At 40.9% G+C, this 27,860-nt stretch overlaps 1 protein-coding gene and 1 long non-coding RNA gene across 7 annotated transcripts; one reads left to right on the forward strand and one right to left on the reverse strand.

Annotated features, from left to right (window-relative positions):
- Window positions 1-191: 191 nt before the first annotated feature.
- On the reverse strand, window positions 192-8,587 carry ccdc92 (coiled-coil domain containing 92). 6 transcript variants are annotated; one of them, XM_086313620.1, is made up of 6 exons: window positions 8,450-8,577; window positions 8,080-8,267; window positions 7,234-7,355; window positions 5,296-5,468; window positions 4,769-4,810; window positions 193-2,181 (listed from the first exon to the last, which is right to left on the reverse strand). In XM_086313620.1, exons 4-6 carry the CDS (start codon window positions 5,429-5,431, stop codon window positions 1,373-1,375), a joined length of 987 nt encoding a protein of 328 aa, XP_086169746.1. In that variant the 5' UTR covers window positions 5,432-5,468; window positions 7,234-7,355; window positions 8,080-8,267; window positions 8,450-8,577; the 3' UTR covers window positions 193-1,372. The 6 variants fall into 6 exon arrangements, with proteins under 6 accessions (XP_086169742.1, XP_086169746.1, XP_086169747.1 ...); XM_086313619.1 differs by lacking the exon at window positions 7,234-7,355 and having other exon boundaries at window positions 194-2,181; window positions 8,080-8,217; window positions 8,450-8,587; XM_086313617.1 differs by lacking the exon at window positions 7,234-7,355 and having other exon boundaries at window positions 194-2,181.
- LOC147317040 (uncharacterized) lies at window positions 8,110-27,860 on the forward strand. Its single transcript, XR_015131800.1, has 3 exons — window positions 8,110-8,588; window positions 9,017-9,247; window positions 26,984-27,860. It is a non-coding gene; the product is annotated as an uncharacterized LOC147317040 (long non-coding RNA).

Here is a 27,860-nt window from a genome sequence, read left to right on the forward strand (position 1 = left end):
TACATGTAATGCAGTCTTTGTTTTCATACAGTGACTAATATCCCTTCAGTGACATTTTCTTTTAAAAATTGGGACACCTAGTGTCTGGTAGAAGTACATACACAGGTAAGTATAAAAAGGCAGATTTTTTCCTGATGTGATTCAGTTTTTATTTTTGTTTAAATCTAAGAACAACAGACTGTAAATGGGTCTAGCATAACAATGGTATTGTGAGTTATAGTCATGTGACTGCATGGCTGCTGGTGTAGACAGGTGTGCAAAACAGCCACAGTTTGGATCATGGAGAACACTTTCAGTGTGGCCCATCAGCCACTAACAGAAACCCAGTAACCCTTTGAAAAAAATCATTTATTGTTTATTGTACTGTTTTGTATAGTACACCTTACAGTGAAAAGCAGATTATTTAGTGATTTTAATTACCGTCACATTGGTGGTGTAACTACAGTGAATATCTGAGGTGTTGTTGTACTTTCTATTGAGTCCTACAATCAATAATAAAAAAAAAAAAAAGGAATTCATTACAAATGTACAGCTTTTATAAAGTACAATTAATAATATCACAAAAATCCTATTACAGCAGTGTTTTTGAAAAAAATGCCCTTGCATGACAACATCAATGGATAAATGTTGAAACTAAAATTTAGCTGTCACAGTGGCTTACACTGTCTCTCAGAAACACGCACTCGCTGTCGCTCTCTCTCTCACGCCTATTGCTGTTTTTCCCAGTCAGCAAAGGAAAAGATGAGAGTCCAGTTTTCACCTTCGCAACTGCCAATCGTCTAATTGCATATTACACAGCTCATACCTACAGGGCTGTTATTATACTGATATCACAAGCAGATGAAAGACATTCAGGGAGTAATAGTTTAATTATTTCAGCTCTATCCTAAGCAGCTGCACACAGCTTGTTATACAGTTTGTTGATATGTCCAGAGAAGATGAAGAAGACAGAGATATGTAAATATAACTATTAGCCATGACTACATTATGGAGCTCGTGTATGGTAAAACTGGTTCAGCAGGCACTGATGCAGATATTTGGCTAAGAATTTGTTGTGTGCACCATGTAAGACAGAATGAAGTGAAAGCCTAAGCAAAAAGTCAATGTGTGATAGTACAAGGACTCACTGGGGTGTACAGTAAATAAACATTTGGCATGCTTTATAGTAGTCCATTTCTACTGTATATGAAAAAAAACAAAAGTCCTAATGGAATACCATCACCAAATCATAATATACTTTCATAGTTTCTTTTTTAATATTGCAGTGTTGCGTCAAAAGCAGGCTACAAAGTGGTTCAGGCTGCTTCTTGTTCTTGCAGTGTGGTGTGTATACAGTAGATGTGCATTTAAGGTGCAGGTTTGCAGTGCAGTGTTAAACTGTCCTGTCGGCTCCCGAGCGCTTCCGAACAACCTTCTCCTCGTTGACCTGGTCCACTGCCAGAGTCTCCACATCCGCCTGTGGCGGAGCCAAGGGAGGAGTGCCATGTGGAATGCGGTGTGCCACGCCCACGTGAGCCCTGTACTGACGGTCCCGTGCGGGGCTGTGTCGCGGACTTGCCGTAGCGCCCAGTGGAGGAGCTTGTGAGCGCTCAGGGGCAATGGGAGGGATGACAGCAGGCCGCTCACGAACTACCTGTGGTTCAGGAGACTCTCTGCCTGCCTGCAAGAAGGGTGTTGGGTCAGGCATGGCATCCACTGTCTCCCGCAGCACCATCCGTCTACCGTCCGCTCCAAGGCGATACACCTCTGTCAACTCTGGATGTAGAGGCTGGGAGAGGCTCTTCTTCATGCGGCGACGTGGGGTTTCAGGCTGCCTGTCCTTGGCCGGTGGAGGCGTGGGCTTGTACGAGGTGACAGGACTGGCGTTAGGGCTGGCCTCAGAGGAACTGCTGGCTAACAGCTTTTTCTTAGTGGCATGTAGTTGTGAGGTAAGGTAAGCAATGGTACTGGCTCTCTGCTCTAACTCCCCAGACAAAACAGCCAGTTTATGGCTCTTCATCTTAAGCTCCTCCAGGTACTTCTTTTCTCTCTCTTTGATGGTGTTTTCCAGGACAGAAATCATGGCGTTCTTTTGCTCCAGGTCCCTGAGAAGCTCTGTGTTCTCCTCCTCTTTCTTCTTCAACTGGGCCTCCAGCTCCTCACACCTCCTTTGCAGCTCCCTGCATCGGGCCTCGCTGCTGTCTGCACACACAGAAAAAAACCCAACAGCTCTTACATGGAGTACTGTGCAAAAGTCTCAAGCCACCCAACATTCCTTTATATGTTGACAGGAAAATAGGAAATAGTGCAGCAATTACTGAAAGATGCAAACATACATGTAAATACAGAATAAAAGGAAAAATAGTTTGATAATTCTAACATGAAAGTCAATATTTGATATGACCACCTTTATTCTTCAACACAGCCTGAACTCTCTTAGACAAGCTTTCTTGAAATTTTCTTTAAGCAGTCTTAATAATGTTGAGGTCTGAGCTCTAATGAGGCCAATCCATTCTATGTTTTTCTATCCAACTATGCTTTGACTGCATTAGCAATCTGTTTGGGATCTGAAAAATAAAGAAAATAAAGCTGTTGCTAGTACGTTGTTACTCCAGATGGTGCTGCAATGGTATTCTACTTTTCTGCTTTCATAATTGCATCAATTTTGATGAGATCCTGAACTCCACTTGCTGAAATGCAGCCCCAAACCATGACAGAGCCCCCACTGTGTTTTACGGCTGTAGACAATTTCTGTTGTCCCTCTATCCTGAATACCTCCGTACATACCGACAATCATTTGAACAAAAATAAATAAAATAAATTTTAAAGAAATTTCAAGTTTGGAATCATCACTCTGTAAAGACCTGTTGCCACTGACTATCAGTCCAATTCTTCAGCCTTTTGTCCTCATTTCCCTTGCTTAATAACAGCTTCTTGACAGACGCACTTCCACTGACATCATTTCTGATGAGGCTTCAGTGAACAGAAGATGAATCAAATGAAGAGTCAGATGCATCTCTCAGGTCTCAAGACAGGTCTTTCTGTTGGAAACGACTTTCAGATACTGTTTATCTAGTGTAGATCATTTTTAAAACCTAACATTTCTTCTATCTGTCCTCTGCTTGTTCAGTTTTAAGGACACTGCACACCATGCTGAGACATGCCAAGTTTTCAGCTAACAGCTCTTTGGGAATCACTTTGTTGGTGCAAAAATACTCATGTAAATCTTAACTCTCTTAAACTGTGTAGTCTTTGGCATTTTTCATTTACACAACTAAAGAAACTGGAAGAAATTTTGTGTTGTTGTGACTGCTAGTAACAAAGTGCCTAAAGATACAATTTAAAATAGCTTCTTTGCTGGTTCATCCCTTGACTTAGCTACCATTTTTATGCTTGAATGATTAATGACAAAATAAACAAACAAAAAATAACAACAAACCACCACTTTAAAAAACTACAAGAAAGTCTGGCTCCTTGGCAGCAAAATATTAAAAATGACTTAAGAGTATATATATATATATATATATATATATATAAAACAAAGACCACCGGACTAATCATTAGTGCATTAAGTGCAGACGCTGACTATAGGCTGACAGAGATGGTATGATCCTACAGAGACTCATCTGCAGTGGGCAGAGAGCTCCTGTCTCACATTACATCTCTGGTAGACAGAGTACTCCCATGTGATCTCCATCACTGCTGCCCCCACCCAGCCTTGCCCCACCCAGGTACAATCAATGTATAGCTATGTTTGTATATGTGCAAAAAATATGGAATGAAGCACATTTGTGTATTTTTTATTCAGTAGAAATCCTCAATCCTTTGCAATTCCTTCATTTAGTCTAATCAAATACAGGGGTGGTTACAGCAATGTTATATCATTTTTTTCACTTTCTGAAGGAGGGGCTGGTACATGTTTGCTACAGCTAGAACAGCTGGGCCCTGCTAAAGTGAGCATTTAGCAGTGTGTGCATTAGTGCTGTGACACATAATCTCATTTCCTGCACTCCAATCTCTGAGATGTCCCCCACTAACATGATAGTGCTTCTGACTGGAGGCCTTGACAATACTGATTGAGGCTGGGCCTTTAAGGACACCAACTACGTAATGTGCTCCTGGTGACATACTCACTTGCACACATCAGTGTGGCCATCAATAGTTTGTACATAAATTAAATTGTATTCCGCCTATCAGGTGCCTTTGAGGCTGAGCTGTGGAGCAGCATGTGATTCAGACCATGTCATGGCCCTGGTTTTATGGGGGAGGGGCAGGTGGCAATGAGCAATGGGAGCTGCAATAAACAGCAGGGAGGCCCACACTGCAATACTTCTTGGGTGGGAACAGGGAGAGTGCTGTGCTCCCAGGCCTGTCCACTGACACAGACCTCTATTTCAAAGGAAAAAACACTGATTTACAGCCTTTACTGCTGTGGGGGTTTTGTGCTGCACAGTTTGAAGTAGTTACAGAAAATGTAATATATCATTCTAAAACCCAAAAGACAAAGAATAAAAAAATATTTTACCTGGGGGAAGTGAGTATAATTTGAAACAGTTTTTTTAGCTTCTCTTGTCAGAATACCAGTGTCATGTCAGAAGATTGAACTAATAAGACTGACTGGTCTAAAAAGAAAAGGGCTAGACCAAAGGGCTCACACTGGGAAAAACAGTGTGTAAAGCATTAGCAGTAATCACCTTTCCACAACAAATTAATGGCATCGCTAACTCATGACAACAACGCTGAATGCCAGTGGTATAACTGGTGCTTGTGTACTACAAATGATGCTTACCTGAGGGATCGGAGCTTCTGATAGTGAGCTCATACGTCAGGTCTATGAAAGAAAAAGAAGAGGGTTATTTACAATGCCTGCGCTACATGAGGCTAGAACAGGGCAGCTATCTAACAGCATGCTCCTCACATACTAATTAACAGCAAAGCAAGTTTGGGGAAAACATGTCTGTGCTTTCCATATGGCAGTGTCCATTTAATAAGATTAGTGAGAGCTCATCGTCAGCTTTAGTAAACAGGTTAGCCCTGGATACAGGAAGTCAGGGGCAGATCATGCTGTTTTCTCCTTTTCCTGGGCGACCATATTTATGTCTGCTGCGTGTATCTATTACTGCCAGTAAGTCGCCATATTTTTTCAGACATATTTAGCACTGGAAACGCATCATCTTGCTGACCTTTAGTTCCAGGCATAAGCTTAGGTTCAGCAAAAGCCTCTGTTTTAAATTCATGAGCACTCCCTACCACAGTTGAGATTAAATGTGTTGGTCTTCCACAGCAGCGTGAAGTCCTACTTGTGGCCCTTCTCACCTGTGCACTGCTGCTGTAATCTGCGGATCTCTGCATGCAGCCCCTTTAGCGTGTTGGCGTGGTCCTGCTGGAGGAAGAGCAGGTTTTTCTGTGCACTCTGCAACTGATTTTCCAGTGTTACATTTGCTGACGCCATGGTGGATTTTGTTCGGACACACAACTGGCCTCGCAACCTCCAGGCGGACATGACAGAAAGGAGACGAGGTAGAGACAGAGAGAGTAAAAAAAAAGAGAGACAGAGAAGAAGACCATAAAAAAAGTAATCACATCAATTCTCACCCATTTGGCTGTAAACGTGAGATTTAGGATACGGTCTAACTTTGCTTTCTAAGCAAACCAGCCAATACGGGATGATACCATTAACCCCATTTACAAAGAAGGGCATTTTACATTTAAACTGATCATCCAAAGGCAAAAACGGCAACTCTGTTTGTTGTTTGTTATGCACAGTAGCTGTGTCGGATATCATTATTGCCTGGGTCAATGCTAGAATAAGACTATAGCAGAGAAAGGCCAGTAATGGCTTGCTGTACTTAACGACCAATCACTGAAATTAGGCTATTGATTTATAATACAGAGTGGGCCCTGCTGGCCTTAAAAAAGGCATCTGAAAGGTAACACTAATCTAATACGTACTAATCCAATTTACATATTATCTTGTAATTTGATAAAGCGACGCAGTGGAAATGTTTTTCCTCTGTGAGAGTCTTTCAAATTCAGAATATCTAACAGACCCCAACAGTGAAACAGCATAACATATGTCTCTATTACATAATGCTCTCATTAAGTGTCCATAACACCATCAGTCATAACACTAAATCAAAGCTGAACACATTAACAGATGTCACGGTGAGTGACACTGGGTGTGGCTTGCCCCACCTTCTTCCACACTCTCTTCACTGAACATCCTTGTCTCCAGAGGCGAGTCTCAATATCTCCACCCTCTGTTAAACTGTGCTGAGGCTTCAGAGAACACTGATCTCCGCTAAAATCCCCTCCTGTATACAGAGGCAGCCTCTGACTGCAATCATAAGTGTGTTTCAATTAAACATCTCTGAGCTTCCCACTCTTACATCATCTAACTTATATGAATAATACATCCCATGCACCTGACCTAACATGCTCCCTAGTTTTAGCTCTCACGCGCCTGTGTGTTTTTGCCATGAAAACATGTGATAACCAAAACACAGCCTGGCACATACAGCTGGGGGTGTGTCACAAAGGCTGAGGAGATAATCTATTATTGATGAGTAATGTGCGGTCCTTCCGGTAGACCCTGCGCTGCAAGCATATCTCTCATCCCATCTCCTTCCTAGAATAGCTTTGATAGCTTTCCGCTTGCAAAGACGTGACCTCTGCCAACTTTAGTAATATGGCTCATGCCATAGCATGGAGGTGATTCACAAAAAGTGTATGGATGCTCAGTGAATTAAAGAAAGACAGTTCCTCTAAGATGTAAATCCTTGCCATTTGAACGTGTTTACTTGACTCTCTTTTCCTAATGTAGCAACCAGTATTTCCCCACACAGAGAATATAAATAATCAATGAACTGCAGCAGCAGAACGAAACATTAGCAAATAGCTACTATCCTCAGCCATAACTCCTTCGCTGTCACGCCCTGTAATGACGCTGAAACTGCACGCAAACGTGCATCCTTCAACCTTGGATTCCACACTGTAAACAGAAGCTTCCCTTCCAGCATCTTCTCTAAATCTGTTGCTTGTATTTTATGGAAAGATGCAGTCTGGGTTACTCTCCACAATAATCACGTCCTCACATAGAGTCATGTTTATGTCATCAACAAAAGAATTAAAAGGAAAACAGAGGCAGCTAAAGCTTAAGTGGTCTAACTACAAACAACGCCTGCAACTGCAACAGGACAGATAACGCTACGTGTTATTAGACTGCGCTCCACGACACTTTTTCAATTTCAGCACCTGCATTGCGGACAGCACCCCGAAATGAAGCCTCCGCTGGTCCTGGCGGTAGCTGCCAGAGGATCATTGTTTTAACGTTAATCTTCATCCAGAGACTTAATTCTCGACTTGACCTTCTTTATCTGTACCGAAGAATAAGAGAAAGTCGTAAATCAGGCCTGGCGAACGGTGGAAGTGAAAGGCTTCAAAACACCCCACTTTATGTGGTCTTTTTGACTCCGCGTGCTGTTGGATGCCATTGCTGCGTTTCAAGGGGTCATTACAAAGGCTGTCTTGCAACCAATGCTATGTGCGACTGTGGTCCAGGGAGGAGCTGACCAGTGTCCAGCAAACAGTACATTTTCTTTCTCTGGTGGGTCACACCAAACCACACTTTACAATCACCCAAAAACAGCCTGCTGCACGCACAAAGCAACCGACCAATCCTAGCATGAAGATGGGGTTTTATTTAGCTTTGTGGAGGTGGTCAGGTAAATTCGGGATACACTGAATACATCCAACAGGGCTTATCCGTACTTTCGATCAAAGTCCTGCAGCAATGCGCACACATTAGCAGGTGCCATGCCATTATTAACGACATTAAGGCTTTTTCTGACGTGGAATAGACAAAACAATTTAAAAGTTAAAATGTAGTTTTATTGAGTGTGTTTAGATTAATCCCAAATAAAACTGAAGCACACAAAAATTAGCTTCAGATAAACGAAACATATATTTTAATGTGCCGATAGCCTCCTTCGAATAAAACGGGGTAACTACGTAAGCTATGAGGCTTTCATTGATGCTAGCCTAGCTTAACTGCTAACAAGGCTACAACAGTACCTTGACGTTATATGGCGGAGAGCTTACCTTACAGCTAAAAATACTCGGCCGTCGAATATCTTCTAAAATATCGGGAAATGTGGATAAACAGACTAGCCACACCGGCTAAGCGCAGTCCGCCTTGTGGGGCATGTCAAGGATGCTGCTGTCAAGGGTTCGCCTCCGCTGGGTTAAAGAGAGGGGTGGCTGTGTCAGTTTCCCATCATCTCCCCGAGCTACTAGACAAAATAAAGCGGTGCATCATGGGAAACCTGAACGTTAAGCGATACAACCATAAAATGTTCCAGACCAGTGACTTTTGACCAGTTACATTAAAGTTAAAGGTTAGAATCACAGCTTGAATTTACGTGAGCTGAAACTAAGCAGCTCACGTAAAAGTAGAATAGAGTCTACTAACCTTTAAACGTCATTAAATGTGGAAGTAGCAGCTCTTACGGACGTGCCACCGTTTACGGGGAGAGCGTCGTCACCATAGCAACAGAAACTGTCACTTGTTAAGGGGTGAGGCGTACACGCCATCTAGTGATAGAGTCGAAGTAAGTAGTTGTTATGTCAGGTGTGACGTGTCATAACTTCTTGATGCTTATGATAGTTTATTCAGGCGCTAGGTTTGATTTTTAGTTATGTCAAAGCGCCTGGAATGCGTGAAAAAATAAAAATGAACGAAAGCTGTTGGACAGTACAGCTGCAGGGCAGCAGGGGGCAGTATTGCCCCTCAATTACTGTGTAGGCGGTAAAACAACAGCAACAGTTTTTTCCTTCCACTTTTCACATGTTTTGACATTCCACTCTCTCTATCTCGTTTTGGCTGCACTAACAGAGTCACACTCTCTAATCAACAATTAAAATGATCACTACCAAGTTCATCACATTAACACATAAAAACAGAATAAAGGTAAATTAACAAATATCTGTTCAAATTAGGAGAGAGCCAGTTGAGATTAAATGTGTTGGTCTTCCGCAGCAGCGTGAAGTCCTACTTGTGGCCCTTCTCAGCACTGCTGCTGTAATCTGCGGATCTCTGCATGCAGCCCCTTCAGCGTGTTGGCGTGGTCCTGCTGGAGGAAGAGCAGGTTTTTCTGTGCACTCTGCAACTGATTTTCCAGTGTTACATTTGCTGACGCCATGGTGGATTTTGTTCGGACACACAACTGGCCTCGCAACCTCCAGGCGGACATGACAGAAAGGAGACGAGGTAGAGACAAAATGATCACTACCCAGTTCATCACATTAACAAATAAAAACAGAATAAAGGTAAATTAACAAATATCTGTTCAAATTAGGAGAGAGCCATCAATATCAGATCTGATATAATGATTATCAAAGTCAAAGTCAGTGCTTCATGTAGCTTTGTCTGTCAGAAATTTTGTCAATGAATACAATGAAACAAACATAAAAAAGTATTGATAATTCTATAAAATATATTAAATAATAGTTAAATAATAATCTCTTTTTATCCTCAAAATTGAGATCATGTGCATTCCTGTTTCTGATCATCTCTCAGATGTTTGTAAAACTTGATAGTGGTAAATTCAGTTAATTAGACATGATTTGGAAAGGCACACACTTGTCTATCTATGGTCCCATAGTTGACAGCGCATGTCAGAGGGCAAACCAAGCCATGAAGTCCAAGCAGTTGTCTACAGACATCTGAGTGTATCAAGGCACAGATTTGGGGAATGATACAGAAAAGGCCCCAGTCAGCACAGTAGCCTCCATTATCTCTAAGTGGAAGAAGTTTCAAACCACTAGGACTCTTCCTAGAGCTTGGCTGCCCGGCCAATCTGAGTGATCAGGGTAGAAGGACCTTAGTCAGGGAGGTGAACAAGAACCCAGTGGTCATTTTGACATTATTCCAGCATCTGTGGAAAGAGGAAAATCTTCCAGAAGGACATCTAGTTCTGCAGCACTCCACCAATCAGGTCTGTGTGGTCGAGTAGCCAGACTGAAGCTCCTCCTCAGTTAAAGGCACATGACAGCCTGCCAGGAGTTTGCCAGAAGACACCCAAAACACTCTCAGACCATGGTCACCAAATTTGTCTGGTCTGATTAAACAAAGATTAAACTCTTTGGCCTGAGTGCCAATCATATTTGGAGGAAATTTGGAGGCAGCACTATCATCTGGCCAATGCAATCCCTACAGTGAAGCATGGTGGTGGCAGCATCATGCCATGATGTTTTTCAACAGCAGGAACTGAGAGTCTAGTCAGGGTTGAGGGAGAGATGAATGCAGGTTCAGCAAGACAACAACCCTACAAGCTGCTGCAGTGTGGGATTTTCATGAGCTATTTTTTTTATAATAATAATAATAATAATAATAATAATAATAATAATAATAATAATAATAATAATGGATTGCATTTATATAGCGCTTTTCGGGACCCCTCAAAGCGCTTTACAATACCACTATTCATTCACTCTCACATTCATACACTGGTGAAGGCAAGCTACAGTTGTAGCCACAGCTGCCCTGGGGCAGACTGACAGAGGCAAGGCTGCCATATCGTGCCATCGGCCCCTCTGGCCATCACCAGTAGGCGGTAGCTAACATTCTCTCGTCTCCCCAGCAGGCAGGCATGATTTGGGTTTATTTTCTTTCTTTGAAAGGTCTAACCCACTGTGCATTTATCTGTGCAGACTCCACCAAACCCCTTCTATTGTCTGAACTTTGAGTCAGTTCATGACACCCACTTTGACTGATGTTTCTACTCTCACTAGCCACTTTATTAGGTACAGTTGTTCGGCTGCTTGTTAACGCAAATGTCTAATCAGCCAATCACATGTCAGCAACTCTAAATATGCAGACATGGTTAGAATGTGGAAGAAAAATCATTTAAGTGACTTTGATTGTGGTATGGTTGCTGGTGCCAGAAGGCTGAGTGTTTCAGAAACTGCTGAACTACTGGGATTTTCACACTCAATTGTCTCTAGGGTTTGCAGAGAATGGTACAAAAAACAGAAAATATTCAGTAAGTGGCAAGTCTCCAGGGGAAAATGCCTTGTTTCCAGACTGGTCAGACTGCTTTAAACTGCAGTAACACAAATAACCACTCGTTTGCAGAAGAGCATCTCTGAATGCACAATCTGTTGAACCGTGAAGCATCAGCAGCAGAAGATCACACCTGGTGCTACTCCTTTCAGCTAAGAACAGGAAACGGAGAATACAGGCAGCAACTTGTTGAATCTATGGAAGCAGTGCTGAAGCTAAAAATCCAGCCCAGTCCTGGTAAGGTGTACCTAATAAAGTGGTCAACAAGTCTATATTATATTGGCAGAACTGGCAGAATTTCCATCAACCTAACTGCATTTCAATGGTATGATATGTATGTTTATTTACAGTGCTATACCGATAGAAAGTGTGGTTGGTTTGTCTGAAAGAACTAACTGTGGAAACTGTTGTACCAAGTGTGAAATAAATGAAATGAAATTTAATGTATTTTGTTTCATTCGTTAAAATATAATTTTCCAGAGGAATAAATGAACCTTGTCTAATCCCACGTGATATCAGCAAGTTTGACTTAACTTTGCCCAGGGTGTAGTGGGGAAACAGTAGCCTTTTCATTAGTGACCCCAAATATCACTTTAAATTATTTCTGGCTGGGTAAATTCCTCAGTGACACAGCTACTGAGTGAAATGATACAAAACAAAAGCAACAATTTTCATTCCCGACCTGAGAATGAGTCTCGCATGTACAAAAACAAAATATCGTGTGGTATAACTGAAATTATTGTCCAATCTCCAGGAATGTTATTTTTTCGGAAGCGGCCTTTAATATCTCCCTGGCTTTGGCGTGTTTGCGATAGGGATTAAATTTTTCTCATTTCTTTATTTTTAGTGAGTTTGGCACGCTTCCCAGCTTCCCACAGAACGTAACCAATTTAAAAGAAGCAAAGTTATCCTCGCACCAGCAAAAATAATGTGAAAAATAATTCCCCAACAGAGACCCCTATACCTTCTATGTGATTTGTTTTACTTGCACATTGCCTGAGGCCTCCATACATCATAACTGGTAGTTAAAGAATCTCGTTGAGAGAAACTAACCAAATAAAACATGCAGGATTGACTCGGGACTCCTGCAATTCTAACCGCTGTTTTTCTTTTTGGCCTTTGCCTGCGGGGGATCCACTGACCAAGGCGTCTCTCCCACTTGAGGCGTCCACAGTGGCTTTTCCTTTAACAATCATCAGCTGCAATTTCATTTTTTATTGATCATCTGTTTTGTTTTTTAATGACAAAACCTAGGAAATGCATTCTTTCGAACACAGTAATATTTCCAAGTGATGGTGCACAGACAGTACTGGAAGGTACCCAGGCCCAAAATGGCATACTGATGGAAAAGCAATGAACTTCTTAGCACCAATCACACTTATGCTATTTTTTATACAGCGGACAAAGAAATGATACCATTCCTCATTCTTACACGTGTGTTGTTGGTAATGCCTCTGGATTATTAACAGATTGCGCCGCTTCTCATCAGAGAAATACAAATGAAACGTCAACCTGTCTCAAATGGCACTGTTTTACTGCCCCTGCTCTGACAAGCTGCCAACACCAACACTTCTCAGTTTGTAATAGTTTTACAGTTATTATATTGAGGTTGGCAAGGCAAAACGCAAAGCTCTGAAAACCTAATTTGATTTTCCAGGACCCTTTTTTTTCTTTTTCTTTCTTTTTTTTTTGCCTGCTTAAAAGAAGACAGTCATGAAAGTGTGATTTATGTAAATGCTTCCAAATGTGCCAACTGCACTTTTATAATGCTACATTTAACGCTTGAGATAACAGCATCTGAACGTAAAATGCAACCACGCTTATAGTCAAAAACTAGTCTGCATACAGATATATGTAGCCTTACAAAAGCAGTGGTGCAGGCCTTTTTATGGGGCAGATCCCTGTGTTTTACTCATCTATTCAGTCATTTAAAGATATTTGCACTGTTTTTTTTTTTAATCACTCGGTCATAGTGGACCCAGAGGTTTTCCTGCTCATACAGAATGTACAGTGTGAAAATGCTGGTAGCATCTGGACTTTATATGAGGCCATTTGAAAATAAAGTGGCAGAATATGTGAAATGAGCACTTAAAGTAAAGGTTATTTCAACAGCAATCAGCTTCTCTGACAAGTTTAACCGTCCAATTTGTTCATGACAAATTTACTAGCTGACAAAACACAGGTGAACACAGAGAGGAAATTACAGCCAGCATGTTACATAGGACCCTCATGGAAAGCCCTGCTATAGAATCATTACACAGCCACTGCCAAAATGTCACCGCATTCATTCTAGTAATGAGGCTGGACTTCATAAAACTATGTTTTCTATGCAACCTTTTTTTTTCCTTTTATAGTCCAGAGAGAGCAGCGTACTCAGTGCCATTTAAAGTGATACTTCAATTACCAATGGTTAATAGACCCTTACACCAGACTTTGAAGTGGCTGTAACTCACAGTGCCAACTTCAGCAGGAAAAACGTGGGCCATGCATGGTTTACTCCTCCCACTCACACACACACACTCACACACACACTAGTACGAGACAGTGTGATAAGATACAGATGTGACTAAAATGAACTAATGAGATTGCGAGGGCTCACTGGAAAAATCAGAGGGACGCAGTTATGGAAAATGCCCCCCGGGAGTTTTGATGTTTTTTTAACAGTTAAATTAATACACAATATAGGAGTATTTAAAGTTAAGGAAGTTTATTGTTTATAAAGCCACTTTATGGTCATATTTTGTAATGAATGATGTACTGTATTCCAAAGTTAGAATAAACTTCTTTTTTCTCAGACAGGTCACAGTTATGCAGTGATTCTCTGTGAAAACACAGAATCGGTAGCTTCTGAAGAGTCTGTGGTTTTGTAGATAAAATTTAGGCCCCAGAAACTTTCTGGTTTATAGTCATAGTTTGTTCGTAAAGCATTCATATTCGGGTAGACTTTGGCCGAGTGCAGATTAACAAACAGATGATGACAAAAGCATGAAGGGACTGCATTACCATGAGAAATCATCTAACGATGATGTAGTTCTTTTTTAGCCTTCATTTTATTCAGTGGTTTCAAACATCAGGCCCAGAAGTCAAAACTGATCCAACAAAGACTCCATTTGAGCCCACTGGACAGCTTTATGCTTGTATGAATGGGTGAATTACGCATGTTGTGTGAAGTGTTTTGAGTGCACAGGTAGAGTAGAAAAGTTTTACAAAAACCATTTACCATTACCATCTCTCGACAACCATTCATATCGACCATATAAATGTATGGATCCTATATGTTACACCTTTGTGATCGGAATCTAGAAATGGAAATCATGGCCTGAATATCCATTAGCTACAATGAAAGCTTCAGAATGCTGCACTGTGTTATAAAGTAAAAACAACAACAACAAAAATTAGAGTACTTAAATAAAGCTTTATCAAACATAGAATTTATTTGCTTTGTCACATATGAAGTAGCTATTTAGAAAAAATATAAGCAGTCTATAGGCTAACTTTTGTGGTGAGGTTATGTGCAAACCCTTTGTTTGTGGTGGGTACACACTGCTCAGATTATCGCAGTTTGAGTCAACAACCAAAAGAGAAGCAGAAGCACACATGTGTTTCCTGTATTCAGAGCATGTAAAAAAAAATCCCCCAAGCTCCTATTTCGACCACCTCAGTCATTCACTGTACCACCATAATCACTGCTCTGAGATAGAGCTCAGAGATTCTGTTTTTCCAGAGACATAGGAGACTGGCTGTAGGTTTTTCCTGTTTTCAATAGAAACTTTTTATCCTGGTCTTTAGTCACAATAAGGATGAGAATTGTGCTGACTTCTTCATTTCATGTGCCCACTTCTATTCATCCTCAAACCACTGCTGGGGTACGCCAAAGGAGCTCTTACAACACTGGACGTTTATATGCAAACATCCAAATCTTTACCAGGACTCAACTAAACACATCCCCAACACCTCAAAGAGTGATTTCACATGTTGGAAAGTGCATTTATTTGCTCCCTTGCTAAAATTTCTAGAGGTCCACTAAGGTCAGCTGGGGAAGAAAAGACTGTTCCTTTTCTTGGCACCCAAATTCAGGTGCGTATACGTGGTTTTGAAAACAACTTTCCTCAGACAGCTGACATAAAAGGAATGACTGCAAAACAAAAGCGTAATTAATGTGAAAAGACATATGCAGACCAGAACAAAGCGTTAAATCCATAAAAATGGATAAAATGGATTTCACTGGCCCATTGTCTCACCAATAAATATCCACTCCTTCTTCTAGTGACATATTTTAGCACCTACAAGGTCCGCTACTTTAACTGTTAATTCAACTCAAAATTAAGAGAAAGAAATGACAACTTAAGCCAAGCTCAGGCAACAGTTTTGTAATTTTGTTGACCGACTCTGTCTTTGTCATCCTCCACTTTTCCAACAATTTTCATGAAACGAAAATGTTTGTTTTTGCACACAAACAGCAGTGATCCCACAGAATACTGGGTGAATAATCCTCTTTTTAAACCTACATGTGCCATACATATCAGGAGCTTTAATTATATCAGTAAAATCACTCTCATGCTCCCTGAGTCTTGGTTTGAGTTTCTGTTTCTTTATTCTCTTCTGGTTCTTTGTGAAGGGAATTATGTTCAACTTTTGTTTGTATTTTTGTTCCATTTTTCTTTAAACTTAGTGTCATATTTTTCCTGGTGTTATCTATCATTACCTTTCCAATGCCCTGTTTGTATTTTCTCAGTTCCCTGGACACTTTATAAGTCAGCTTCAGAATAGACAATGGTGAAAACTTAGCAGCACCAACATAATGGCTAATTTGCAACCTTTGTTATACATTACAAAAATACAATCTAGGAAATGTCCATTCATCTTCTTCCACTTATCCAGTTTAGGGTCTTGGGAGGGGTGGAGGGCTACACCCCGGACAGGTCACCAGTCTGTCACAGGGTTAACACAGCGACACAACCATTCGCATGTTTGGAGCCCGTTGGAGGAAACTCACAAAGATAGAGGTAGAACATACATACTCCACACAGGAAGGCCCCAGACTGGATTATAAAACCCAGGACCTTCTTCCTGTGAGACACCAGTATCAACCACAACAGTGCCGCCAATAAGAAAACTTTTTCTAAAAATATCTAAGGCAATAATTAGGACATCCAGCTGCTGAATTTGTTTTCCTTTTAGATCAACACTAAACGATTTTAAACGTTTTCAAAATTTTATGTTACTCTGGTAATCTAAGGATCTTGGAAAGAAAAGCATCTGGACTCCACCTGGTTTGAAAGAGGAGTGAAAGAAGCCATTTATGTCCACTGTGAGCGACCATCTTTGAACAGAGGCGGTGGTTTACGACACCAACTGTCTGCCATCTATAATCCAGTTTTGAGATCCCTTCCCAGACGCCTAAACACCTACTCACATGCTGGGCCATCTGACCTCAGGAAATCACATGATAGGGTGGGGCCAGGTTTCACAATTAGCTCACTCGAAACCCTGGCTGATTTTGACCCACACCCATTTTCACACCTTGGCTCATGTGATTAGGTAGAGGATCATCAGGGGGTCCTTTGTCCCTCTTTGGGGGGAAACTCCCACTGGGTTTAGATCTGGGACTCTCCACCATTTGACCCTTAAAACTGAAGAAGCTTCTCGGATGAGAGGTGAAACGTCTTCAAGCAACTTAAGGAAGTCCAAGCTCCTTACGATGACCTGGATGACTGAGAACCTTCACAGACATGTTACTCTGGTAACCACTGCATAGCGCTCAACTTTAACCAAATAAGGAACAGGTGCCTTGCTTGCTGCAGTACACAGCTCATGCAATTGCTAGATGCTGTGGACTCGTTGCATAAAGGCTTGAAATGCAAAAAGACAGTTAGTCTAGCTCTACTCAAACATAACAAAATCCACCTAACCACACCTCTAATGTTAACTATTTACAAATATTGCTTGTCTAATCCAGTGAAGACCTCCATAAAAAAAAGGTTCGTTAGTTTAACAGGTTAGTCTGACTACCTCTCCTTGAGGTTTGTACTAAGCGAGGCAAAGCAGCTGCTAGTTGTAACATTATTAATCTGACATTCATGTGTGATAGTGAGCAAATGAGCACATTTGCCAAATTGTCAAACATTCCTTTAATCTCCACGGACCCGGATGTTGGCCAGAACCTGGCTGCTTGACGTGCTTACATCCTATAACCTCAAAATCTGCAGTAAAATAAGAAGAGCGTGATCAATTATATTCTGGGGAAGTAAAATGACTAAAATGGCAGTGATGTCTGTAAACCTTGCCCCAGCTTATGGTTTCTGCATGTGTTTCTTTACATTACAAAGCCTAGATATGTCAACTCCTCTTTCCAGAGTGTGGCGCTAAGCATGAGACACATGCTGAAAGATCAAATGCTGTAAATAAACACTGTCTGCTGTTTATACATCTCACATATGGATTTTAGTGCCTGTGTGATCTCAAAAGGCCTTGGGCTCTCTCCAGTCAAGCTGGGCTACTCATCCTTTAGTGCAGGACTCCAAATAAAACAGAGCTGCTTAGCCAAGCAAAACCCACTACAGAGCTATTTTCCACCATCTGTGTGGCCAGGCAAAATACGAGGAAACCATTTACCCAGGCCTTCTCAGATCAAGGAACGCTAGATCAGTCGGATTGACAAAAAGGCCCAATCAACGCACTGTCAAGGCCCTTCCTAAAGTTGTCCACTTCCTCTGTGGGGGTAAATGAAAAGCTTCGCCTATCCCTGTGCCTCTCCCAACAGGACAGCTGCTTCACCACGTCTGAGTAACCCTTCTGAACTAAGAATATTTGCTTTTGAACCAACGTCTTTTATTTCTTCCCACCATTTGAGTCAGACGCATTTCACCAATATTGACGACATCCTGAGTTCCCACGTTGGGTCAAGATGTTCCAGTCCACTTGCCAGATATTTCCCTTCATACTGGTCCTGCATTCACCTGCTGCCAACATCCCCACGAGTCTCCCAGAGTCCCTTTCTGCAGGCCTGTTTTTACATCCTTGCAACAAGGACATCTCTCCTCAGTGAGGCTGCAGTGGGTGTATTCTCAGGGACTCACAGAGGGACTAAACTTGACTATCCTCTTTCAAAGAGGGCTGAAGGAGACCACAGAACACCCTAGCCCAGCTGCTTGGATGGAAACTCAACAACAGCTGGCCTCTGTGAGACTAGTAAGCACAGGAAAGCCATGGATTACAGCCTCCACTGCCACCACCGTCTTTACGAACGTCGCTGTCATCCGTGGCTATCAGTCCACTTGAACTCAACAATGGAAAATTTCAAGGTCTAAGTCAATATAAACTGGGGGAAAAAATGTAATTTTGCATTGCATGTAAGTAAACTATCTACTGAACAGAGCTGCCCTGTATAATTCTGATTGTGCCTCCACTATTCTACAGAATTGCTTTTAATAAGCCCCTCCAATCCAAGACTTTGCAGATGATTCCTCCAGTGCATAGTCTGCTGTTTAGTGGCAAAAGTGATTGAGTTTCATTTCAGGAAATTCTTTCCATTCTGTATTTTCATTCAGGCAGGGGCACAGCTCTGCCTTCAAACTCTGTGACTGCCCTGCTCCAGTGCCCCAGAGAGTGCAATGAAAAGAGTCTTTATGTGCCACTCACTCAGACTCATTACCATAAGTGACAACATGTCAGCAACGCTCAGGCAAACAAATGAATAGAGCATCTCTTTGGCTTCACAAATAAACGCCTTTAACGCCGTTTGAAAGCATTTAAATGAGTCTTTAAAAAATTGGCTGTGATTTTAAATCTGATGACGCAAGCAGCTGCTATACACGGACAATAATTTTAGAATTCCATTCGATTTTTCCTGGAGCAATATTCCTGATAAACACACCTTAACTGTTATGTTTTGTTTTTCTTGGAGGACGAGCACTCTTAATGAATCAAATGCTTGGCAGCGTCTCCTGGCTTCGATAACAGCACCATCAGATGGCTCAGTGTTCTGACTTGCCTCTCTAAATACCAAAACATGAATAGGCCAGGGTGACATTGCTGCAGATCTGTATTGGAAAGAAAAACTTCAGTAAGGTTGACTTAGCACATGGTGCAAGCACAACAGGATCTGTTATGTGGTGTGAAGCAACTGTGGACTAAACCGTACAAATCACTCCACAGAGGTGTGGAACTGTGACCATCTGTGACCAGAGGTCTACTGGTGTGGTGTGTGCTGAAGGAAATTACACTGACATGGGTGACACGCATGAAATAAACTGCACAAACGTGATGCAGGGAGAAATTGGAAGTGGGGGTTTGTGTAAACAAAACTGGAGGTTGCGCTGTCAACTCAGTGCCGGCTGAGCAGCTGGTAGGCCATCAAGGTGAAGTGAACAAGGCAGGAGCAACAACATGCTGCCAACCCAGCTCCTGCCCCAGGAGAGGCAATTACCAACAGAGCAAGGTTAGACCAAAAGTTTGGAGAACAAATTTTAAACATTTACTGTTTTTAATAATATATTTATTAACAATAAATTATTGTCAATATGAGTCTTAAGAGTATGGTGAAACTCTAAAGAGTTAACTTGAGTTTCTGTTGTTGGTCCAAATTCTGTAGGAAGAGAGTACAAATAGGTTTTTCCTGCCCACTGTCACCAAAGCACTTAATCACAGGGGGTCAAATGATTGGTGGGGTTTTCTCTGTTTTCTCTGTATTATTGTAGGGCCCTTACCTTACAATATAAAGAGCCTTGAGGCAGCTGTTGCTGTGATTTGGTGCTATATAAATAAAAGTGATCTGGTGTCAAGATCCTGTGGCTGCAAAACAAGCCCAAATCAATCCCTCTCCACCACCATGCTTGACAGCGGGTTTGAGATGTTTGTGCTGATATGCCGTGTTTGATTTTCTCTAAACATCTCCACTTTGCTCTCATCTGTCCGAACACAGTTCCAGAAGTCTTGATGTTTGTTCAGATGCAATTTTTTAAATCTAAGCTGTGCTGCCATATTCCTTTCGGAGAGAAGAGACTTTCTCTGGGCAACGCTTCTGAACAAGCCACACTTGTTCAGTCTTTTTCTAGTTGTAATTGTCCTGAACGTTAACATGCTACCTGGGGCCTGTAGAGTCTGCTATGTGGCTGTTGGGTTCTTTGCTGTGTCTCTGAGCATAGCATGGTCTGACCTCAGGGTAAATTTGTTGTCTTTTTGTTTGTAGACTCTTCCAAGTTTATTCAAATTTGATTAATTTAAAATACTTTAAAGACTGAATAAAGAGAGTCGAGTGTGAGAGCGTTTTTCAGCTCAGAGATTAACTGACCGGCACAAAAGTATCATTTCACTTAAATTACTTTCTTTTTTGTTTCTGTGTCTATTAAAATTTGTGAACTTGAAAGGTGCTTCTGACTGATCCAGACTAAGCTATACTAGGACAAACTAAACAACAGCTGGTTACTTTAAGTCTTAAAAAGAAACCCGACGCATGTATTTCTCCAAATGCTGAACTTTTCATGCAAACATCTTAGCACTAAATATTTGCATGCAACATTTTTCAACTCAGAAATATTAGTTTCATCTGTCAAATGTCTGCAAGCTGCAGGTAAGACAAATGCATTAAGAAAACGGGAAGAATCGGATGATACTGAGAACCAAAGCGAGGCGGAGTGTTTGTGCACATTCCTGAAAGCCACAACTCCTGTTGGCAGGTTGTCCTCCTGTGCCGGTTAGCCCTCCCTGACCCACATGTTTATGTCTAGGGTTTCTCTCCTTCTCCCATAGTTTCCAAATATTTTCTGATGCCACTGAGGAATGCTCTGATGTTATTGAAGCTCAAACTCAATGAGCAGGATCCTTGTTTTTATTTCAGAGGACTCTTTATAAAGAGGCCGCACTTATCTTTTCTAAATCTAAGGACCAAAAGCTCGTGTGAAGAGGTTCTTTTTTTCTTTTAAACTGATGAAACACACACACCAGTGCAAGACTGTACAGTAGCACAGATGTCAATATGTGACATGGTTTATTTCTATAGCTCTCTGAGAAATATTTGCTTTTGGATTAACCTGAATGTCTTCTTTGTTGAGTTGAAGAATGCTTGCTAAAAATAAAACTGTGGTGTAATGGAGGTTTCTGAGGCCCAGTTGGTTCTCCAGCCAGTGGGCTCACAGTGGGTCTGCAAGACCTCTCTAATTCAGCCCACATATATTTCTGCATTTTTCATACATAAATAAACAGAAATCACGCAGTCTGGCAGCGGTGTGACAGGGGAGGTGTAAACTACACAACCACAATATAGGGGCTAGCCTCACAGAACTTTACCATGCCACTCAAGTTAGACTTGGTGGTAGCTGTATTTGCAGCCTGTAGAGGGTAATTACAGGTAAAGGAATATTTTCACATTGTGGAAAGAAAACACATACACTCTGCCACTGAAATTTAGCAGATCTATACCACTCTTTTATCTGTGCATTAAGCCATAAACTGAAGCCACAGATGCATTTAGCTTGGCACAAAGCAGAGGCTGGAGTCATTCACACATGTGCAACTCACAAGTCATAACCTGACAGTTAGAGAGTCTAGCTGAGCTGCTGGAGCGCTTTCTCCTCCAATTTCCATACAACACAACTAAAATCTCAGTTATCCTTCCAGGTGTATGTATTTGATCTCAGATGATTTGTTCTGATCAAAATATCTTATTTTCATGCATTTCTGCAGTCCCGCCTTTTCAGGCAAGTAGTCATGTATTTGATAGGGCACAATCCTAATAACTCAAGAAATGGAGGAAAAGCTTCAAACATAATGCAATGTGATGTTCCCGTGTCGAAAAGGTAATAAATCAGGGTGCACTTTATTGCATTAAATTTTGCTTTGATATGAGCATGTACTGTTTTTGGTTTCTCAGTCTCAGTTATATATAGCCAGTGATAATAAGCACATTTTTAATAAATCAGTTAAACTTCATTAAAAGCAAATGTTCTTCAAGATTATTTGAAAAGTTTTGGAGGCTGTTCACATCTTTTGATATATACATGAACGTGCACATTATTGTGGCATCTAATGACGTGAATGATAAGTGATGGCTTACAGGTGCAGTACATAAATAGCCACAGCTATGCTTGCAGCAGTGGGAACAAGTTTTAATATGCAAACAGGGCAAATCAGGTAATTCTGTTCATGGCAAGTTGCCTCTGCTTAAGTCTGTTTGCTGTGTTTTTAAACAGGACAACATGCTGGTGACATCTGCCCGCTACTCTATCACATTATGTGTGTGCACACAACATACATAGCCGTACCACCCAATCCACTTTCTTCCACTTTTCCTTTTCAGAGTCGCCAGAGACTTTCACAGCTTTCGCAGGTTACACCCTGGACAGATTGCCAGTCTACTGCAGGGCTAACACAGAGAGACAGACAATCATTCTCACTCATAGCCAACTTAGAATCACCAATAACCATAACCCCGTGCATGTCTTTGGACTTTTGGGATCACCTGAGAGATCCCACGCAAGCAAAAAACATGTGCGCTGCACATGGTTGGTGGATTCAAACCTTGGTACTTCTTAATGTGAGGCAACAGCGCTAACCACTGCACCACCGTGCAGCCCATGCTGCTCCATAATGGGAATGTTAAGTCTTTTAAAAAAGACTTCGTTGAATCCACAGATTTGGGAATGTTCCCATTCCCCATTCAGTGGAATAGGTACATTACAACATTTGATCACGTCTCACTCATCCATTTGATTGAAGTTTACGGTCACTGAAAGTCATGATTTAACTAAATAAAAAGAATTATGAGCTTTTCATTCCAGATGTTTTTCTTTATGAGTAACAGCTGTAATATCTGAGAAATTCAGATGATCTATTCTCCATAATACATTCAATAATCTACTTAAAGTTTCAGTTTTCTCTCTGGATGTGTTACTGGATGTTATTTAAAAGACCCAGCAGATTTGCCTGCTTCAAACAAGCTTCTCCCTTTCCCACAGTAACTCTGTCTCCCCTAAACCAGCAGAGACGGAGAGGACACATCTGCTGCAGCTGTGCAGATACAAAGCTGCCTATTACGGCAGGTAAACTCGCTCATTACAGCACCGAAATTGAAGGGCTGTGGCTGCCAACTACAATATTTCAACACTGCACAGTAGTTTCATCACTTGTGATAAACAACATAAAAATGTTCCAAAGGGATAATATATTGAGATATATAAACTGTGCATTTGAGGTTGATTGTATGATTTGTGTTCGCAGCTGGCAGAGTATATTTAGACCTATATGCTTGGCAAATTGTACCAAAGGGTGTCTGCTCTGGAGTGTTTCAGGTGCACTTGGATATTTACCTTTCACCCTTAAGTCGTGGAGGAGAAAGCTTCCACCCAGAACAAGCTTCTTTAATCAGGAGCTGTTTGGTCAGGTGAACTAGCCCCGACTGAGATGTTTTCTGTGTAATCAGTGAACTACTAATAAAGAGCTGTAAGCCTTTGAAGGCTAGTACAAAACAGACGGTGCAAAGAAAATCATACCTATAATGTTTTGTATGTGCAGGAAAATTTGATCTCTCCAGCATTAGCAAGAAATATAAGTTACATTTGATTTATTTACAGCATTTATAGTTGCATCTCATTTATCCTTTGTTGATGCAACATAATGACCTGTATTTTTAAATTAAAGCTCCCTAATTAACCAGCAGTTTTAAGACTTTTAATTAACCTCTTTACGGGAGCTTTTCTTTACGACTTTCTCTTAGTGAGAAGAGATGTTGAGACCGGCTCACAGGTCCAAGCACTTAAAAAAATCCCACAGAATTAAAGAAATGTTTTATGAGAACAAGCAGATTCATAACAGGCAAGCAGTCAGGGAGTTTTTCCACTCGGGGCATGAGCAATGCAGGAAACTGCAATGAGCAACAAAACAGCTGTTAAAGTTTATGGGCTTGGAGCAATTTATTCATACTGTGCATTAAAAGAGCAAAACTTTGAAGAGGGTGTTTACTTGCGGTCATAGAGGACAGCCCATGCGGTAAGAAAAAGACAGACATGGGGGAGAAATAGCGGGGAACCCACCTTTTCATTTTTGAGATCACAAAGATTCAGACAGTGTGAGTAAACATGTAAAATCATTTACTTTTACTAAGGTAAAGGTTTTAAAATCCTAACAAACTAGTGCCAGTCAAGATGCTGGCATACAATGCTACACTTACCAGTGAGTGACTTAGTTTCCTTCCACGTTTTAAATACAGGTAAAAAAAAGAAAGAAAGAAAAAAAAGCCATAATTCTTTTGCCAAAAGAAAAATGAGGCCCAAATTGAGATTTTCTGAACTTAAAATTTGTACATGCCACACATCGGCTATTTACATCCACTCTTGTAACACCAGGGTTTCTGCGGATTGACCCCAGGTATGAATATGACCATTCCCCTGGTATGATACTTTCCAGACCAGCAGACTTGTCTGTGACACCCACTGGTCTGAACCATTTGTTATAGTTCCCTCAGCGGTCTGGAATTCATCAGGCACTGTCCTGGAGTGTCTATCATCTATACTTACTTGTGACATTTAATAAACAAGCATTAGTCTTGCACCACAAGCAAGCCAAAATGTTTGATTTATCCAGTGGCACAACTTCACATCTACAAAACAGACTGGTACAAATTTTTTGGATGGACATTCACAGTTTCCAGAATATGACTCTATAACTGCCTCGAGTACAATCATTTGTTCAGGAATTTAATTTCCACAATTCTTTTTGTATTTCTTTTAAATAAAACACATGCTGAACTAATGACATTAATATCACAGACTGTATAAAAAAGATGGACATAGATTTCAAAACAAAAACGATGCATAGGGACACTCTCGTTTTGAAGCCTCAAGTGGAGTTATTATTCTGGTATGCTTCTGCATTATGATTAAGGTTCGGGTTGTATTTGGTTATTTTTGCCGGTTTAGTTCAGCGTCTTGTCTGTCTCACTCTGTCGAGTCCGTGTCCTAGTTAAGTGTGTCTTGTTTCCTGTTTTACTCTGAAGGTTCATGTTCCTGTCATATGTCAGTGTTTCTAGCTTTGTTCCCCCCTTCTCATTAGGTCTTATTCCTCCCAGCTGTGTTCCCCTTCTGTCTCTAATTCCTTGATGACTTCCTCAGTGTATTTAAGCCCAGTGTTTCTTCGTGTCAGTGTTGCATTGTACCCTCACTTCCTCTGTGTTCTGGTTGCCAGCCTGCCAACCTGTCTAGTTATTCTGTACTCCCAGTTTAGTTAGTGTTTTTCCTGTTCTGCTTCATCCCAGCAATAAAGCTGTTTATTTTGAGTTTCTTCCGCCTCCGTGAGTCCTGCATTTTGGGTCCTCTCTTCCTGCCTGCCTACACAGAGACATGACAAAGTGCTGTTTTTTTTTTCAAATGAATCAAATCAAAAGAACCAAAAGTCAACAAAACAACAAACATGGTCAGTCCTGTAAAGGTGAAACTTAGCAGACAGGGACAGACTGCAACAGCTGTGTGAGCATTTACTTACCAGTAAAGCAGCTACACACTTAACTTAAGCGTATATAATATTTTAACAGGTAAATTATATTAAAAATATTAACCTTGGTATAGCTGTCATGAATGGGGGATTAGCTATGGAGAGAAAAACAGTTTTTATGTGCTCTAAACAGTTGTCTTCCATCGGGGCAAGCACAGCAAATACTGCTTGCCCAGTGAAATCTAAAAATAGAAATCTAAAAATCAATTAATCCCAGAGTGAAACCTCTCTTTCCATCTCAACAGTATTCTGTGCCATTAGCATCTTTCACTGCGTCCTTTTAATTGCTGCTATCATGTGGCCACAGTTGGATATTGTCTGAGAAAGCAGGGTTAATTCTGCTTGCCTCCAGTTCCACTGAAATCTGCAGTGAAGGTTGATTTCATGGGCGCATCCATTTCCTTTTAACAATGGCTTGAGGACTGAGCAAAGTATACAAGCTTGTTTACTAGCACAAGCAAGTAAACAAGAACATTGTGCTACAAATTATTACCTTTATTTTTTATCATTTATATACAATTTGCCAGTAATCCATATGTGTGCTGAGGCATTCCCATAGTGTTTTATGGTGCCTTTAAAATGAACAATTAAGTAAAATTCCTCTAGGATTCATCATTGTTAGCTAATAGCAAATATTATAAAAGTAAATTATAATTGTTCAGTCAGGAAGCATGTGGATGTTACTGTTTAGCTCGAGGCAACTGCTGTGCTTAAGCACAGTCTCACAAAGAAGCAACACAAATATTTTCTTCAAAGCAAGTTATATCTTGTTGCTCTTTAGAAAGACGTCTTTCATCGTCATAATTATCCTGTTTTTTCTTTGTGTTTTCTTTTGATAAAAGTGAAATGACTGCATGCTTTTCTTAACCAGTTGATGAAGACTCCTGCTTTGAGTCTTTTATCCTAACCAGACATTTGACATAAAATAGCATCCTGCTCCTTATCTATCTATCTATCTATCTATCTATCTATCTATCTATCTATCTATCTATCTATCTATCTATCTATCTATCTATCTATCTATCTATCTATCTATCTATATATATATATATATATATATATATATATATATATATATCTTTTCTGCATTCATTAGTTGCAGATTGCTGAATCACATACAGCTATAGTCTCTGAACTATAAAGAGCTATAGCTGAGAACATAAATGCAAATAAGGCAATAAAATATACTACCACTGCGGTCTTGGCTTTGATGCAGGCAAGATCCTTCTTCTGTCTGACAAACAGGGCGGTTACTGCAGACTTTACCAAGTTCGCCAGTGCAAAATTACAAACATAGAGGCTTTACTCATACAGCTTTCATATTTGGTATACTATTTTATAAGTTCATCATTTTGTGTAGCTAAACGTGTAGCCTTGTGCTTAAAAATGTCCTTAAAATGTGTCTTGAATTGAATGTGGACTCTCCTCTGCTTTCCCTCTCTCTGTATGTTTGTACAGGTGCACGCGTGATGTATGCGTTGCAGCCACTGTGTGACTGTGCACTGACCCACTTCCAGCATTTGGCACACTGGCACTACTGCCTCTGTCCTGAGTGGAGAGACGTTGAGGCCCAGCAACAAACAGCCCTCTGTCACTGGGAAGAAGTCGTACTTAGTTTTAATGGCCCTAAATTCTGCTCCTAAATTTATAATTACTCCAAGATTTCTGAAGTTACTGTTCTGCTGGTGTGCACATGTATAAATTTGCACACATGCACAGAAGCTATAAATCTGCACTGTAAGTGTCCTACAGAACTACCGTTGTTATAATTAACACCTGCAGCTCTGCTGATGACCCACCATCACTTTTACAAACCCTTTTACAGATTAAAAAAACCCAGCTAGAGTAAGGTTTGACAAATATAATCAGCATGGCAGCCATCAGCATGATGGGATCTGCGAGGTGAGTGGGGTGCATAGTCTGGCAGTAATGTTATTATAAAACTTGAACTCTGGGGTTGGGTAACATTAACTCCTGAGCCAATTAAAGCACATTAAATGCTGGAGACTCATCGGGCAAATGTACCCCTGTGTGTCCCATACTCTGGCTGTTATTCTTCAATGCTCCCCTGCAAAGTCTCTTTGCTGTTGGGGTTAACGGATATTAAGACATCTAAAAACGTTGAAGAGAAGAGAAGAGAAGAGAAGAGAAGAGAAGAGAAGAGAAGAGAAGATGACGAAGATGTGTTTTCAGCTGTGATGTTAATATGGGCTATGGTTAATATGGGTTTTGTATTAAATCCAAACAGGCCACTAGGTGTCTCCTGTCACTGCTGGCAAACACACTCAACCTCTGGCGCTACATAAATACATGGTGAGTTTCTAACAAAGGTACG

The sequence above is a fragment of the Aulonocara sp. 'chitande type north' Nkhata Bay genome, linkage group LG12, assembly GCF_057382095.1.
Source record: "Aulonocara sp. 'chitande type north' Nkhata Bay isolate Kocher_YH1m ecotype deep benthic linkage group LG12, A_spYH_male_GT1.1, whole genome shotgun sequence".
NCBI lineage: Eukaryota > Metazoa > Chordata > Actinopteri > Cichliformes > Cichlidae > Aulonocara > Aulonocara sp. 'chitande type north' Nkhata Bay.